At 44.1% G+C, this 16,161-nt stretch overlaps 1 protein-coding gene across 12 annotated transcripts in view; it reads left to right on the top strand.

Moving 5' to 3' along the window:
* Positions 1-16,161, top strand: part of ATP2B3 (ATPase plasma membrane Ca2+ transporting 3) — a 106,380-nt gene that overhangs the window by 58,697 nt on the left and 31,522 nt on the right. For all 12 annotated transcript variants that reach the window (XM_003774696.3, XM_003774693.3, XM_012553184.2 and 9 more), the window contains 4 exons: positions 2,290-2,469; positions 4,158-4,245; positions 10,226-10,332; positions 13,956-14,147. In XM_003774696.3, the coding sequence (XP_003774744.1) occupies positions 2,290-2,469; positions 4,158-4,245; positions 10,226-10,332; positions 13,956-14,147 (567 nt within the window). The remainder of the gene's footprint in view (positions 1-2,289; positions 2,470-4,157; positions 4,246-10,225; positions 10,333-13,955; positions 14,148-16,161) is intronic.

Raw genomic sequence — 16,161 nt, 5'->3', positions numbered from 1 at the left:
TATTCCAATGTGTATCTACTTTTTTTATTATAGCTTTTTATTGACAAAACATCTGCCTGGGTAATTTTTCAGCACTGACCCTTGCCAAACCTTCTGTTCCAACTTTTCCCCTCCTTCCCGCCACCCCCTTCCCTAGACAGCAGGTAGTTCCATACATGTTAAATATGTTAAAGTATATGTTAAATCCAATATATGTATCCATATTTATACAGTTTTCTTACTGCACAAGAAAAATAGGATCAAGAAGGAAAAAAACTGAGAAAGAAAACAAAAAATGCATCTGTTTTCTTACAAACACAATGCAGACAATTGAAGACAGCCGAGAAATAGCATAAAGAATCGTTCATTTACTAGAAAATTTCTATTTGTGCATTTTCGGCAGAGCACGCTACGAAAATCATGTTTGTTTTATAACAGAAACAACGGTGAAGTCCTGAAGTAGTGAATGGTCTAAAAGCACCAGACAGAAAAGACTGAAATCTCTTTGAATAGCAGGGTTTCTTCTAGAAGATGTCGAATCCCACCTTGACACTGTAAAACGGTTTTTAAGGTGTAAAATCAATTTTCCAGACAAGTGCTTCCAGAGAATATAATTGCAACTGCTATTGTCTCGGAGTTTACGGCATGAGCTCATGAGGCCACTGAAAGGAGGTGCAGGGGGAATACGAAGAAAAAAGAAAATGTGACAGTAGCAGAACAATGGCACTGCTAGTAAAACTGGGGAGGTACATTCCCTGTTTCTCTTTCTGCATTTAATAACTGCTACAACACAAGTCATTCTTTGAGTCCCCATTTGGAGTTTCTTCGCAGAGATATCTGAGTGTTGTGCCATTTCCTCCTCCAGCTCATTTTATAGATGAGGATACTGAGGCAACCTGGGTTAAGTGACTTGCCCAGAGCCACATAACTAGGAAATGTCTGAAGCTGGATTTGAACTCAGGAAGTTTTCTTGACTCCGGGCCTGACATTATCTACCGCAGCACCATCTTGCTGAAGTTGTTACTTAGCTTGACATTCAAGGCTTTTCTTATCTGGCCTTAGCCAACCAAGCTACACAGACACATACCCGCTCCTTCTTGGTCAGGTCCTTCCCCATCTCGCTGTCTTCCCTCATCTGATCACGACACCCCCTTCTCTCCTCCTTGCCTATCCTTCAAGGCTCAGCTTGCCCTCAGAAAAGTCATACAAGTAGCAAGAAGCAAAGTCTGGATTTCCTATCATGGAATAGATCATAAATAGACACTGTGTGATGTAGAGCCGAAAGGGATCTCAGAACTATCTGGTGTAACTCTCACATTTTACAGATGAGGAAACTGAGGCTCAGAGAGAAGGGACTTGCTCAAAGGTACTCAGAGGCAGGATTTGAACCCAGGTCCTTTCTAAATCCAAAATGACCAAGGATCTTCTCCACAACATATCTGAAAAGTGGGTATTCTATCCCCTCTGAGAGGTAGCCCTTTTCACTTTGGGACAGCTCTCATTTGGGAACAGTTTTCCCTTAAATTTGTCTCTGTATCTTCTACCCATTGTTCCACATTCTATCCTATCCTCTAGGGCCAAAGAGAGCAAGTCTTATTCCTTTTCTGTGTAACAGCTTATTAAATACTGAAGATAAACAGTCACACACACACACACACACACACACACACACACACACACACGTCTTCTCTTCTTCAGGCTGAAGTTCCTGTATCACAAACTTATATAATGGGGCAAGGTGGCACAGTGGATAGAGCACCAGCCCTGAAGTCAGGAGGATCTGAGTTCCAATCTGGCCTCAGACACTTAACACTTCCTGTGTGTGACCCTGGGCAAGTCACTTAACCCCAGTTGCCTCAGAAAAAAAAAAAAGAAAAGAAAACTGGTGACAAACTTATGTAGCCCAGTTCCTAGCTACTAGAAATCTCCTCCCTTTGGAATCCATAGACTTAGGTTCAAATCTTTACTCTGTCACTTATTAGTCGTATGATCTTGGCCATACCTCAGTTTCCTTCTTTGTAAAATGAGGGGTTGGATTAGCTGACCTCTGAGGTCCCTGCCAGATCTCGATTTAGGATCTTATGATGCTCTATGTGAACTTGAGCAGGTGACTTCCCCTCCATGGGTCTCAGTTTCCTTCTCTGTAAAATGAGAGAGTCGGGCCTCTGCGATCCCTGTCAGCTCTTCGGTCCTGTGATCTTCAGTGAAACTTAAGAGCCAGCAGGGAAATGATCTGCGTGGAAAGAGAAAAGGCCCTCTAGATACAGGGAGGCCAAATGTGACCGCTTCCATCTTTCTTGTTTCCTGTAGGTTCCTGAAGCTATCCGCAAATGTCAGCGTGCCGGTATCACAGTGCGCATGGTGACTGGAGACAACATCAATACTGCCCGGGCCATCGCAGCCAAGTGCGGCATCATCCAACCCGGGGAAGATTTCCTGTGCCTGGAAGGGAAGGAATTCAACCGCCGGATTCGCAATGAGAAAGGAGAGGTAGCTCCCAGAATTCCTGCCTCGGGGACCACACTGACCTGGGACTTCACTGGGCATGGCCAAGACTTGTCCACCACACACACAGACACATATCACACATACACATGTACATCACACACATACACTCACACGCATGCACGTCACACACACACTCATGCACACATCACACACACACCACACACACACAATCACACACATGCATGTCACACACATCACACATATGTACATCACACACATACATTCTCACACATGCACATCACACACTCACGCATATCACACAAACACACATCACACACACACAAACATACACATCACACACACATACATCACACACATGTACGTCACACATATCACACACACACACACACATACACGAGCATGAAACACTCGTTTCACAGTACAGATGTATGGTTTACATTAGTCACTATATTCAGTAACTTCAGAGAAAAACCATCATTTGCTCAATCAAGGAACAAGCATTTATCTGTTTTTTCAAGGCTTTAAAAAATTTAATGTGCTTAACTCCCACACCTGCAATCCAATTTTTGATGAGTTAAAGAAATAACGATGGAAAAGAGCAACCCTTATTGCATTTCTAAGCTATAAATTAACCCGAATAAAGCTGGGGGCTGTTATTTCACTGACAGGGAATTCCCTCTACATATTCACACAGTCACTTTGTGGCACAGGAAAGATTAGAACCCAGAGCTGCCTGGTCTCTGACCATTAGACTGTTCTGCTCATCAATATTAAGATTAATTTAAAAGATAAATTAATTTAATTATTATAATTATAATAAATTAATTTAAAAGATAAAAGATAAGATTAATTTAAAAGATAAAATTAAATTAATTAAAGATTAATTAAAATTGAAATTATAAAAGTTCACTTTTAATGCTTTTACCCAAGCATTTAATGTGTAAGTACCAAAAGTGGAGGCTGCTCAATATTACTTTGTTTATTGTTCCTGAAAGTGAAGTCAGAGGTTCCCAACCTCGCGTCCCCCCTTCCCAACCAAGGTGCTTGGCAAAGAGCTCTAAGTCATTTGGTATAAATAACCATTTTAGCCTGTTGAAATGATTTGATTTTCTTTCTTCTGTGTGAATGAATGAGAAGCGGTGTGTCCTACTAGACAGAAAGGGGCCTTCAGAATCAGAAGACCTCGCCTCCAGTCTGACCTCTGACCCACATGCCTATGAGACTTTGGAAAAGTCATTTGACTTCCAATGCTCTGAGGCAGGTCTCTCAGACTCGGGGATCGTGTCAACCTTCACGAAGAGGGAGTTCCCTCACTCAGAAGAGAACTCTGCAACAGGGAAATCACAATCCCTGTATCCAAGGCTAGGTACACATGCCTGGCAAGCCCCCTAAGTTATTCTTTCCACCATATAGGAGTTGTTTGAAAGTCAAGCATTATGGGAACTGAGAAAGGCTGGGGGCCCGGCCGAGAGGAAGCCCAGTGGGTTTTGTGACTTCCTCCTGATAGCTCCACTGTTTGGACCGACACTGGGCTGGGAGTGGGAGCGCACGTACTCGCCTGATTTTCCTCCAAGGCCCCAAACAAAGCTGTTCACAGATGATCCTTTTGGCCTTGTCTCTTTTCATCCCTCTGGCCTTGTCATGCAGTGATTTCTCTTTATCCTTGTCCTGTCTCGGCCTCAGCCTTGCCTCTTCTTTGTACTCCCCAGATCGAACAAGACCGCCTAGATAAGGTCTGGCCCAAGCTGAGAGTCTTGGCTCGATCTTCTCCCACTGACAAACACACCCTGGTGAAAGGTAAGACCCAGATCCCCCACTGGCTCTTTGCAGCCCCCTCCTCCACGGTACCCCTCTTCTCTGTCCTCTCCCCCTCTCCCAACTTTTATAGTACATCTTCTAAAGCTCAGTTATCGGGTTTTTTTAATTTTCCCATAATCCTCTACTTTGGGTCGCATCTGATACGATATTGTCACATTTAGGAGAAATGGAGCCAATCTGGGACCTGGCTTGAGAATGCTAGTTCTGCCCCTCCACAGAGTTCCTTCTCCCCCAGCCTCCACATTGGGAAATCCACAACAGCTTTGGGAGGCTAGTTTGAGGCAGACCAAAGAGCAGAGGATCATGGAAGAGAAAAAGATGAAGATGACACAGGACAGCAATAGCATCAGGTTTTGAACCTCAATACAAGTGAACCCTGATTTAAGTAATATCCCCTAAATAAATATCTTGGCGCAGCATGAAAACCAGAAGTGAGCGAAGTCAAGGTTCACAGCATCCTAGCTCTAGAGCTAAAAAGAGACCTTAGAGGCCGACTCCAACCTCCCCATTTTATCCTGTAAAGAAACTGAGGCACAAAAAGATGAAGTGATCATGGGATCACGCTGCTAGGTCATTTCTGGCTTTTGGGTTGACTTGAATTCTCTCACGCTTCAAGTTGGGGTCGAAGGAGCATGGATGAACCTGAGAGTCAGGAGACCTGATCTTTAGTGCACTTTGGCCCTCAAACTTTTCTCAGCCTCCATTTCCTCATATGAGGTGTCCCCAAATTCTTGGTGCAGTTTTAAGCTTTGAGTGCAACATTTTAATAGCTTACAACCCCACCCAGACTTTTGGGACACTTGGTGTATAATATGGGGAAGCTAATAACCCCAAGCTCTGAGGGTTGTTATGAGCTATAAAGGGCTGGGCACACCTTAAAGAAGTTCTATGTAAGTGCCAGATATTATTCTCCCAACAGAGAAACTGAGAGCTAGTGAGGAGAAGAAGGGGTATGACTAAGGACATGTTAAGTTTCAGGCAGAGCCCATAACTTCTTCCAGCCCCCCACCCCCACCCAGCGATGGGCCCTCGGCCACCTGGGAAGGCCAAGGACACCAGGGCAACGTTAGCAAATCGAAAAATTGTTGTTGCCAGTTTTTGTCCCCCTGTTTCCTCCGCCTCTTCCCCCCCCCCCACATCCATCCCTCCCCATCAAATCTGCACATTTTTAGAGCAGCTCAAAATAGCAGCTGCATGCTCATAGCCCTGGAAGGAGCGAGTGGGCCAAGGAACTTGCCCCACTGGCTCAGCCCACTGAGCAAAGTTGCCCCTGTAGGAGTCTAAGACCGCGCCACTGGTTATCAGAAGAGGGACAGCAGAGCAGGGAGAGAAAGAACATACCATGGAGGCCATTTCCCAAGGCCATGTCTGCTAGGTCAGGGTTCCAAGGGAGCTTCGGGTCATCTAGTCTCATCCTGTAATTTGGCAGGAAAGGAAACTGAGACCCAGGCAGGGCAAATGATTTGTCTAAGGTCATAGAGGTGGCAGAGCTGAGCTTGGAATCGAGACTCGGTACTTTTTCCCACTGGAATCTTTGAGCTAAGAAGGTCCCTTGGAGAACCGGTGGTTCAGGGACTAGAAGCATTCTAAACATTTTTTGGTTTGTCTGTTTGCAAGGCAATTGGAGTTGAGTGACTTGGCCAGGGTCACACAGCTAGTACTAGCTGTCTGAGGCCAGATTTGAATTCGTGTTCTCCTGATTTCCGAAGCATGCTCTACCCCATTGCACCATGTAGCTACCCCCATGCCAGTAGCATTTTAAAAGCGAGAACAGTTATTTGGGTACAAATGGTACTCAAATAACTGGGTGCAATTCAGAGAATATACACTGAAAGAACCACATTACACATAAATATCACCTGTGTGTGGCGCTCACTCAGTTCATGTCCCCGTTTACACATTCTCTCTGGACCTCCGTTTCGTCATCTACAAAATGGTGGTCTTATTTCCTGACCTATGACTCTCATAAGGTCACAATGAGATTTAAAGGAATTGAAACTCAATTGTAGATAAATGGTGACCTTAGTGGTTAGCTCCCGTGTGACACTTGGGATGTTGCAGCAGCGTGAGCCACCCCCTTCGTCTCGTGTGCTGCCTTAGGTTTATACAGCCTGGATTCTTCTTTGTGACACGGGCCCTGCTCAGAAAAAAGTCCGTCGCCTGTATTCCTAATTGAAGGAAATGTTCCACTTCAGCTATAAGTCAGTGAAAGAGACGCCTCTTTTCCCATCCAAATTCCCTGGCCCCCTGAAATCCATCCACAGACCCCCAGTGGGGAGAGGAAGTCCGTAGAACCCGGGGCTTTACGAGATTTGGTCATGATCCAGTGGAGGGTTTCCACTGGGTGGCAATGTGCTCAAACTACAAGCAGGCGGTCTCCCCGGCTCCGGCAAAAGGCTGCCCCTGCCTGTCAAAGCTGAAGGAATGGTTGGGCAGATACATTTCAAAATATCTATTACAAGCCCGGCTCTGGATTTAACAGATGAACAAATGGGGGAATAGCCGTCAAAAATAGTAAACTAGGAAAGCTCGAGTCGGCCCTGAGCTGGGACCTCCTCCCCCGCCTCTGCACTTTTCTCTCTCAATATGAACCGTACCCCCTCCCCACCCCACCCCCGGGACTCAGGCAATCAGCCGGCTAGGGCCCTGTAGTTGTTTGTTTGTTTCCAGACCTCTTGTGTGGCTTTTCCTTTGGGATCAGGAGAGGGACAGTTTGGAGGCACTGGTGCCCCAGGAGTTGGGGAAGGGTCATGTGTTTGGGACCTCCACCCCAAAGTCGGGTTGCTTAGAACTGAAAGTGAGAGAAGATGGAAGGAGCACGAGAGAAGTCTCACCCCCCAGCCCTGCACACACGCAAGCGAGTTATCGAAAGCTACGACTTCTGCCCACCTGTCCCGGCTCACTTACCTTCCTGATCCTTGTTGCCTTGTTCTTAAAACCTGGCTCTTCTCTAGCCTCCCTATTAGACTGGGAATCTCTCTCTGTAGCATGGCCTTGGGCTGTTTCCGTAGCAAACGCTGAGATGAATATTTTATATGTGTGTGTACACATATCCACATACATAGGTATGGGTATATAAAGGTTTACAAGTCAGTTATCATCTCATTTGGGGCCTCATGGCAGCCTTAGGAGGTAAGTGTGATTATTTTCTCCATTCTGTAGATGAGGAAACTGAGATACAGGAAGCTTAAGTGACTTGGCCAAAGTCACACAACTAGAAAGTATCCTAGGCAGGATTTGCCTCCAGTTTTCCTGACCCCGAGGCCAGCATTCTATCCACTGAGCCATCTGGCTGTCTACATGAGGCCTTTCTCGGTTCCCTTAGAAAGAGACGCCATGTCTGTCCCCAAGAACCAGCCCACGTATATGCCGAGGTCCATCACTAGCTTGGCTCTAGGAGGATGGCTATTTTAATCATAGTAGCTCTTGAGGACCTTCTAAATGATAATGTACTTGGGATCTACAAGGACAGGGATTATATAATTTATATTATATTATAATTTTATAATAATAGCTTTTTAAACTGGAAACTGAGTGGATGCCCACTGGAGAATGGTTGGGTAAATTGTGGTATATGAATGTTATGGAATAACATTATTATGTTATATTATATATATTATATTATATTATTATGGAATAAGAAATGACAAGCAGGATGAATACAGTGAGGCTCAGAGAGACTTACATGAACTGATGCTGAGTGAAATGAGCAGAACCAGGAGATCATTATACACGGCAACAAGAAGACTGTATGATGATCTATTCTGATGGATGTGGCTCTTTTCAACTATGAGATGATTCAAACCAGTTCCACTTGTTCAGTGATGAAGAAGAGTCATCTCCATCCAGAGAGAGGACTAGGAACTGAATGAGGATCACAACATAGTATTCTCACTCTTTCTGTTATAGTTTGCTTACCTTTTGTTCTTTCTGTTTTTTTTTCCTTCTAGATATGATTTTTTTGTGCAGCAAGATAACTATAAATATGTATACATATACTGTATTTAACATATACTTTAACATGTATGGGACTACCTGCCATCTAGGGGAGGGGGTGGGGGGAAGGAAGGGAAAAGTTGGAACAGAAGGTTTTGCAAGGGTCAATATTGAAAAATTACCCATATATATATCTTGTAAATAAAAAGCTATAATAATAAATAAATGAAACATATATAATAATAGCTTTTTGTCTCCCAAAATACAGTTTTTGACATTCATATCTTGCAAAACCTTGTGTTCCAAATTTTTCTCCTTCCTCCCCACTTCCCCCTTCCCCTATATAGCAAGTAATCCATCACAGGTTAAACATGTGCAGTTCTTCTAACCATATTTCCACTTTTATTGTGCTATGCAAGAAAAATCAGATCAAAAAGGGGAAAAATGAGAAAGAGAAAGAAAACAAGCAAAGAACAAAAGCAATAAAACTGAAAATACTATGTTGTGATCCATGTTTAGTCTCCATAGTTCTCTGTCTCAATTATGATGCCACTTTCCATCCCAAGTCTATTGCAACTGGCCTGAATCACCTCATTGTTGAAAAGAGCCACGTCCATTACAGTTGATCATCACATATCTTATTGCTATGTGCAATGTTCTCTTGGCTCTACTCGTTTCACTTAGTTCCTGTAAGTCTCTCCAGTCTCCTCTGAAATCTTCCTCCTGATCATTTCTTATAAAATAATATTCCATAACATTCATAGACCATAACTTATTCAGCCATTCTCCAATTGATGGGCATCCAGTCAGTTTCCAGCTTCTGGCCACTACGAAAAGGGCTGCCACAAACATTGTTGCGTTGTAGGTCCTTTTCCCTCCTTTAAGATTTCTTTGGGATACAGACCCAGTAGAGAGCCTGCTGGATCAAAGGGTATGCAGAGTTTGATAGCCCTTTGGGCCTAAATTGCTCTGGAGAATGCTGGATCATTTCACAACTCCATCAACAATGTATTAGTAAAGGACAGAGATTCTTAACTTGAAGTCTGAATTTTTTTATTTTTTTGCTAGCTGCTTTTCAGTATAATGACTTTTCTAGTAATCCTATGATATTTGACTTTCTGCATTTTAAACCATGATTCTGAGAAGATTCCCATGACCCAAAGATTCAGAATCCCTGGTACAGGAAACACCCACATCTGACCATAAAATTCCAGGCCACCAGAGAACTGAAATGTACAAGTGAAATATACAAAGAGGAGCCCAAGAGCCTTAATCTATTGTCCCCATCCAGCAGGCTCTTATCCTAATATAATCCACACAGGTGATCCAGGAATTGGGAAAGAGGAGCCTGAGTAGCTTTACTCACCATAGCATGAGTTCATCAGGTTGTTCATTGTCACCCGGGAAGGTAGGAAAAGTCTGACCTTGAGGGAATGAGACCTGGGATTGAAAAGGAAGCAATGATTGCTGGGAGGGAACCTAATGATGGTAGTACAGTACTGTTAAAAGTTTTGTATCTAGCCTCTATCCCTTACTGCCTCCGTGACCCTGGGCAAGTCCTTTCCTTTCCCTGGGCCTCAGTTTCCCCTTCAGTCAAATGAGAGGATTGAACTAGATGGCCTCTGAGGCCCCTTCCAGTTCCTGGTCTGTACTCCTAAGTAGGGCCCCATTGTTGTGGGAGAGGGAGGTCACTAAGGAGATGAGTCAGTTCACAGGCTGGATATTATGCAAAAGTGAATGAGAACTCATTGATTTTAGCTAAAAGAGGCTTGCCCCGGTCCCCACAGGCCACTGAGTGAATTCCACCCCCTCGTAAATAAAGAAACTGAGGCCCAGAGAAAAGAAATGACTGGCCCAACATGGGAGAGCTAGTGAGTGGCAGAATCAAGACCGGAGACTCATTTCCTAAATCCCAATCCAGGGCTTCCCCCAGTTGGTTGAATCATCAGGAAAGTTGGGACAACAGTGGTTGAAAAGTGACGGGTATTCGCTTCACTTTGTGGCCTTCTCCTGTGTGTTTTAGGGATTATCGACAGTACCATCGGAGAGCAGCGGCAAGTGGTGGCTGTGACTGGAGATGGGACCAATGATGGGCCTGCTCTGAAGAAAGCTGATGTGGGCTTTGCTATGGTAAACTTTTCTCCCTCCCTAGTCATGCTTATGATCCTTCCAGTCCCATAAAGGTTTGGGAAGGGGAGTCCTCAGAGACTCCATCTTGGAAAGCTCCAACTACACTGATCTCTCTCTGTCTCTCTGTCTCTCTGTTTCTCTCTCTCTCTCTCTCACACACACACACACACACACACACACACACACCATACTGTGCATAGCCAAAACGCACCTCCTGCTTGAGGGAAGGGAAATCAGACTTGGGGAAGGCCCAGGTTTAAAGAGATCAAGTGTAACTTTCAAGAATCTGATATGCCTAAGAGACAACCAAGAGGCACTCACTAGGTTATATGCTTAGTGAATGCAGAAAACCAGATAAAAATCATTGACCATTGGCACAGGAAACCCTGCTGTCAAAGCTGGAGTGGACACCCTTTCTGTAGCAGCTCCATGTTGTCTTTATTCTTGTTCGGTTTCCTAGAGATCATGCAAAGGGAAACCAACTCGGTGTCCCAAAGTCGGTGTCCCAAACTCAGTGTCCCAAAGTCCTTCCCAATTGGTTTTCACAAAATTCATTGGTAGGGAATAAAGACTTCCAGCTCTCCACACTCTTCTGCTTGTTTCTTGCAGAAAGAGTCAAGGGAGGCAATATCATTCAGTCATTTTTTGGCCATGTCTGATTAAATGACTGGTTCAGAATCACAGTATCCGTGACAAGATTTGAACTCAATTTTTCTTGACTCCAGACTCTAGTCACTGCAGGGTCACATAACTGCTCAAAGAGAGGCAGCATAACATAGTCAAAATAACAGTTCAAATTCTGAGTCTGCAAATTTCTAATTGGATGACCTCAGGCAAACCGTTTTCCCTCACTGGGCCTCATTTTCCCCGTCTAGAATGTAGGCCTAGGTTCCTTGCTAGTTCTGAATCCTGTGATCTAGTAATCTAGATCCTGTGATCCAGTGACTCTGATTCTAGGCAGAAGCTGAAAGCTCATGGGTTACTAAAAGGTTTTCTTTTCTTCTTGTCCCCTCAATACAGCACTTAATAAATTCTCCGTTCCTTCATTCTTATTATTTTATAAAGTGATACAGCCACAAATGACCAATGTCCAAGAGTGCTGTCATTTCTTCTCCCCTCTTTGGTTCTCCTTTCTGGCCTTAAAGCCGCTTTCCCTGGAAGACCCTTTGCCCAAGTTCAGCCACAAGAGAGGAAAAAAGAGAGGGAAAACGTGTAGAGTAGTGGGTAGAGAACTAGCATGAAAGGCAGGAATCCTGGGTTCGAGTCCCACCTCGGTCACATGTTGACGGTGTGATCCTGGACTTAACCCCTTCAGTGCTCTAGATATTCAAGTTCAGCCACAGCTTTGTCTTTGATTCCTGCCAAGGCTTTCAGATTTTCTCCAAAGTCATTAGCACTATTTTTGTCACGGCCCTAGAACCCCTCAGACGAGGCCACTGAGCAGCCTCATCCACATAGTCACCTTTGTCTCTTGCTCTTAGAATTTCAAGCTAAAGAAAAGGCAACACCTGCCCTTGCTCATCAAACATCATTTTGCAATCGCTCTTGCCATCTCACCACTTTCTTCCTCAGACCTGACAAAGAAAAAACACTTCCCAGCCGTCAAAATCTCTGAAGTAGGCAACTGGCTGGAACACTGGGCTGGATCTAATGAGAGCTAAGAAAAAATAATTAATTATTTATAATAATGATAAAGCTAATGTAAATAATAATAACAAAGCTAAATGTAAAATCATACACTTTGGAGTCAAACAATCAGCTCCCAAGTGTTGACGGAGAGGCCATCTGTCTGAAAAAGATCTAGAGGCTCAACGGGAGTCCTCAATATGACAAGGCAACCAAGAAAGAGAGAGAGGCTGAGTATTGAGAGTTGGGAGAACTTGTTCTGGCCAGACCATATCTGACCTCAGTTGGTTCTGTTCAGTACAACTCAAGTGCCTCCTCCCAGATCACTAGGGATGTATTTGGTATATGACCTAAATTTAGAGGCAGGTCACGCAGAATATGCAGAGATGGCCAGTCAGGAAGACTTGAGTTCAAGTTCTGCTTCTAACAGCACACTAACTGTATCATCCTTAGCAAGTCACTTTACTGGGTTCAAGAGGTGCTGAACTAGCACCAGAGTTCCTTAAGCCCAATGACAGTGCAGAGGGTGAGCAGGGAAATAGATTTAGTTGTTCAGTAACTTTTCAATCATGTTTGACTCTCTGTGACTCCATTGGGGGTTTTCTTGACAGAGATACTAGAATAGTTTGCCATTTCCTTCTCCAGCTCATTTTACAGATGAGGAAACTGAGGCAAACAGGGTGAAGTGACTTACTCAAAATCACACAGTAAGCATCTGTAATGTAAGTTCCCAATTCCTGGCCCAGTGCTCTATCCACTGCAGCACCGTCTAGCTACCCAGAAATAAATATCCTGTTGTTATTCATCTGTGAACATGAAGCTTCTTTCCAATAAACTATAAGGTCCTTAAGGACAGGGAGCATCTCATGGCAAAAGTGCCCATGAAGTAGACGTCATGTTTCGGCAAAGATATGAATGAATTAGAAACCATGCAGAGGAAGTCCGACTGGGGGCAAGCGCCTTCAGACGGCGTGTACCCTTTGAAGAGCATCTGAAGAACCAGGAATGTGAAGAAGAGGCTCACAAGAGCTCTTCAGGTGTTTGAAGGGCTGTCCCATGGAACAAGGCCTGGGCTTGTTTTATATCTTGGCCCTAGAGGGCGGAACCAGGAGCCATGGGAGGAAGTTGAAAAGAGGCAAGTTGGGGCTTGATGTCCAGAAATACTTCCTGGCGATTTAGAGTGGGCTCAGAGTGGAGTGAGAGGCCTCAGGACTGACCGGGCCTTTGACTTAGCATGGAGGACGAGTCAGGCCAGAGACACTGGAGGCAGGAAGGCCAGTTGGGAAGCCCAGAAGCTACTGGGTTTTGCAAAGACATTCCTTCTAATGCTAAATTTCTTTTGCTATTTAAAATAGGACTAGAGTGCAAAGCATTTTGTTTTATGGACAACTTTGCAGCAATATAACTAATACATTATGCTGCATAATGATTTGGGAAGAAACTTGGAGGTTATCTAGGCCGGTCCTCCAGTTTACAGAGGAGACATCTATCCATTTGAGACTTCGTTACTCAGTGTTTCAGGACAGAAAAGCAATAGCAAGGTGGCACAGAGAAAAGAGTCTTGGAGTCAGGAAGATGTGATCTTGAATCTTGTCTTGGACACTTACCAGCTGGGTGACCTTGGACAAGTCACTTTACTGCTATCTGCTTCAGTTTCCTCATTTATAAAATGACCATTAACAGCCCAGAGTTATTGTGAGAATCAAATGAGTTTAACATACGTAGAGTGCTTTGCAAACTTCGGAGTGACCCATAATTGTTAGCTGTTATTACGATTACAGAAAGGAAGGCAAATACCCTGTGAAAACTTCTAATGTCTCTGTGGGCTCCATCCATGCCTGTAGTAGGTATACACCAATGGAAGAGTAAAGGAGTCAAATAAAAGAATGGATTTTATGGCAACGATGAATTTGCCTTGTTCGGAAAGGGGGGAGCTGGGAGGTGAAAGTGGCCTATTGGGAAAGTCCTTCCCACGAATCTTCTGTGTGATTCTGCAGGGCATCGCAGGAACAGACGTGGCCAAAGAGGCTTCCGACATCATCCTGACCGACGACAATTTCTCCAGCATCGTCAAGGCAGTGATGTGGGGTCGAAATGTCTACGACAGCATTTCTAAGTTCCTGCAGTTCCAACTGACGGTCAATGTGGTGGCTGTGATCGTGGCCTTCACAGGAGCCTGCATCACACAGGTAAGCACCGTCTTGCCGTCAGGTCAGACTTGGCGGACTAAGACTCAGGTTCTTCTTATGAGGGCCAGAGGTGGAAACAAAAGCAGTGCCCTTATCTCAGAGCCTTCCTCTATAGAAAGAAGACAGTTTTAAACCAAAGTACAGGGAGGGGATCCATAATGAACTACTCAGAGTATCCAAGGAATGAGAGCAGTATTGGAGAGACCAAGCCTACTTTTCCCCAAGTGCTTCCAATGCTGAGAGGCTCTTGGGACGGGGAGATCAATGTTCTATCTTCATGGGTAGACTTATCTTTAAGGTCTGTATCATATCATACTGAGTAAAATACTAGGCCTGCCAAGGGTCATTTCTGACCCAAACTTTCTTACATGTTTGTAAATGAGAGTTCCAAAAGCTCACTGAAGAAAATTTGCTTCTCCAACTTTTGGAGACTGTGGAGGATGCTATCACTTCTTTTTTTTGTGTGTGTGTTGTTGTTGTTGTTGTTGTTGTTGTTGTTGGGATTTTTTATTTGCATAAAACACTTTCCTGGGAGGTGGAGTCAAGGTGGAGAAGAAAAGGCAGTGACTTGTTTTACCTCTCCCCCAAACCCCTCCGAATCCCCTTAAATAATGCCATAAAGCAATTCCTGAATAATTTTCTAGCCAAAGACACCTTAGAAGGTCAACAGGAAAGGGTGAGAGGGGAGCACAGTCCAGCCCCAGCAAACCGAAAGCAGATCTTAGGAGGCACTGAATCAACAGTAGCTGCTTCCAGAGCTCTCTGTCCATAAAGGAGATTGAACAACTTATCAGAAGGAGATTTTCTTTGCTAAAACCGAGGCAAAACTCTGTTGCTTTGCCCATAGTCAGATCGGGCTCACAGTCCTGAGTGGCAATCCCAGGGTAAGGAGGAGTACTAGCACACCAACTTGTGGCCACAGTGGAGTAGGGACCCTCAGCACATTTCCAGGGCAGGAAAAAGTGTTGTAGTCACTCACAGACCAGATCACAGGACAGAAGAGTAGTAAATGCGGCTCTCCCCTAGATCATACCACCTTGGAGGAACTGAAAATTTACAGGTCCCTAGAATTATCTCTGAATATAAGCTTGGGACAGTGCACCCTCCACCCTAGAAGCAGAGCCCCACTTTAACAAAAAGTTAAGTCAAGAAATAGAGTGGAAAATGAGAAAACTATAGAAAAAAATTCTGATCACAGAAAGTTACTATGATGAGGAGGAAAATCAAAACACACTCAGAAGAAGGTAACAAAGACAAAAATTCTACATCTAAAGCCTCCAAGGAAAATATGAATTGGTCTCAGGTTGTGGAAGAGCTCAAAAGGGATTTTGAAAATCAAGTAAGAGAGGTAGGAGAAAAAACTGATAAAAGAGAAATGAGAGTGATGCAAGAAAATTATGAAAAACAAGTCAACAGCTTGGCAAAGGAGACATAAAAAGGACTAAAGAAAATAACAGCTTAAAAAACAGAATAGGCCAAATGGTAAAAAGAACAAAAAGCCAATGAGAAGAAGAATGTTCAAAAACAGAATTGTCCAAGTAGAAAAAGAGGCACAAAATTTGAAGCGGGAGGGAACTGTTTCTTTTACTAAAGTTGTGTTCCCTTTAAGAAACTATTTCCTTTTGATCTGTGATCCCTTTTGGCGTCTCAGCCCCAACTGGGGAAGGCATATCCCCCCCCAGATAAGTTATCTTTCTGGGATGCCAGAGCCTTTGATTCAATTAGAAATCCTGGTCAAAAAGCATCCCTTTGAAGTGTTGTTAATTGCAATAGGAGATCCTGCTGAAAACTGATAAGAATCTAAGCCTGGGAACCTCGGCTCCTAAAGCCCCAAGACTCCTTAAAAAGGGTAGTATCTGGACTCATTCTTTGCAGATGGCCCATGCACTTTGCTAAGACCCTGCCCACTGAGCATTCTCAGCGCCAAATCTATTTCCAAATAGAACTCTGCCACTATAGAAGTCAGCCCCTTGGCAAACTGATTTCTATCCAAAATTAACTTTCATTTTGCAAC

This window comes from Sarcophilus harrisii, chromosome X, assembly GCF_902635505.1.
Source record: "Sarcophilus harrisii chromosome X, mSarHar1.11, whole genome shotgun sequence".
NCBI classification, from domain to species: domain Eukaryota; kingdom Metazoa; phylum Chordata; class Mammalia; order Dasyuromorphia; family Dasyuridae; genus Sarcophilus; species Sarcophilus harrisii.
The sequence above is the reverse complement of the archived record's forward strand: the minus strand, read 5'-3'. Positions and strand labels throughout refer to the sequence as shown.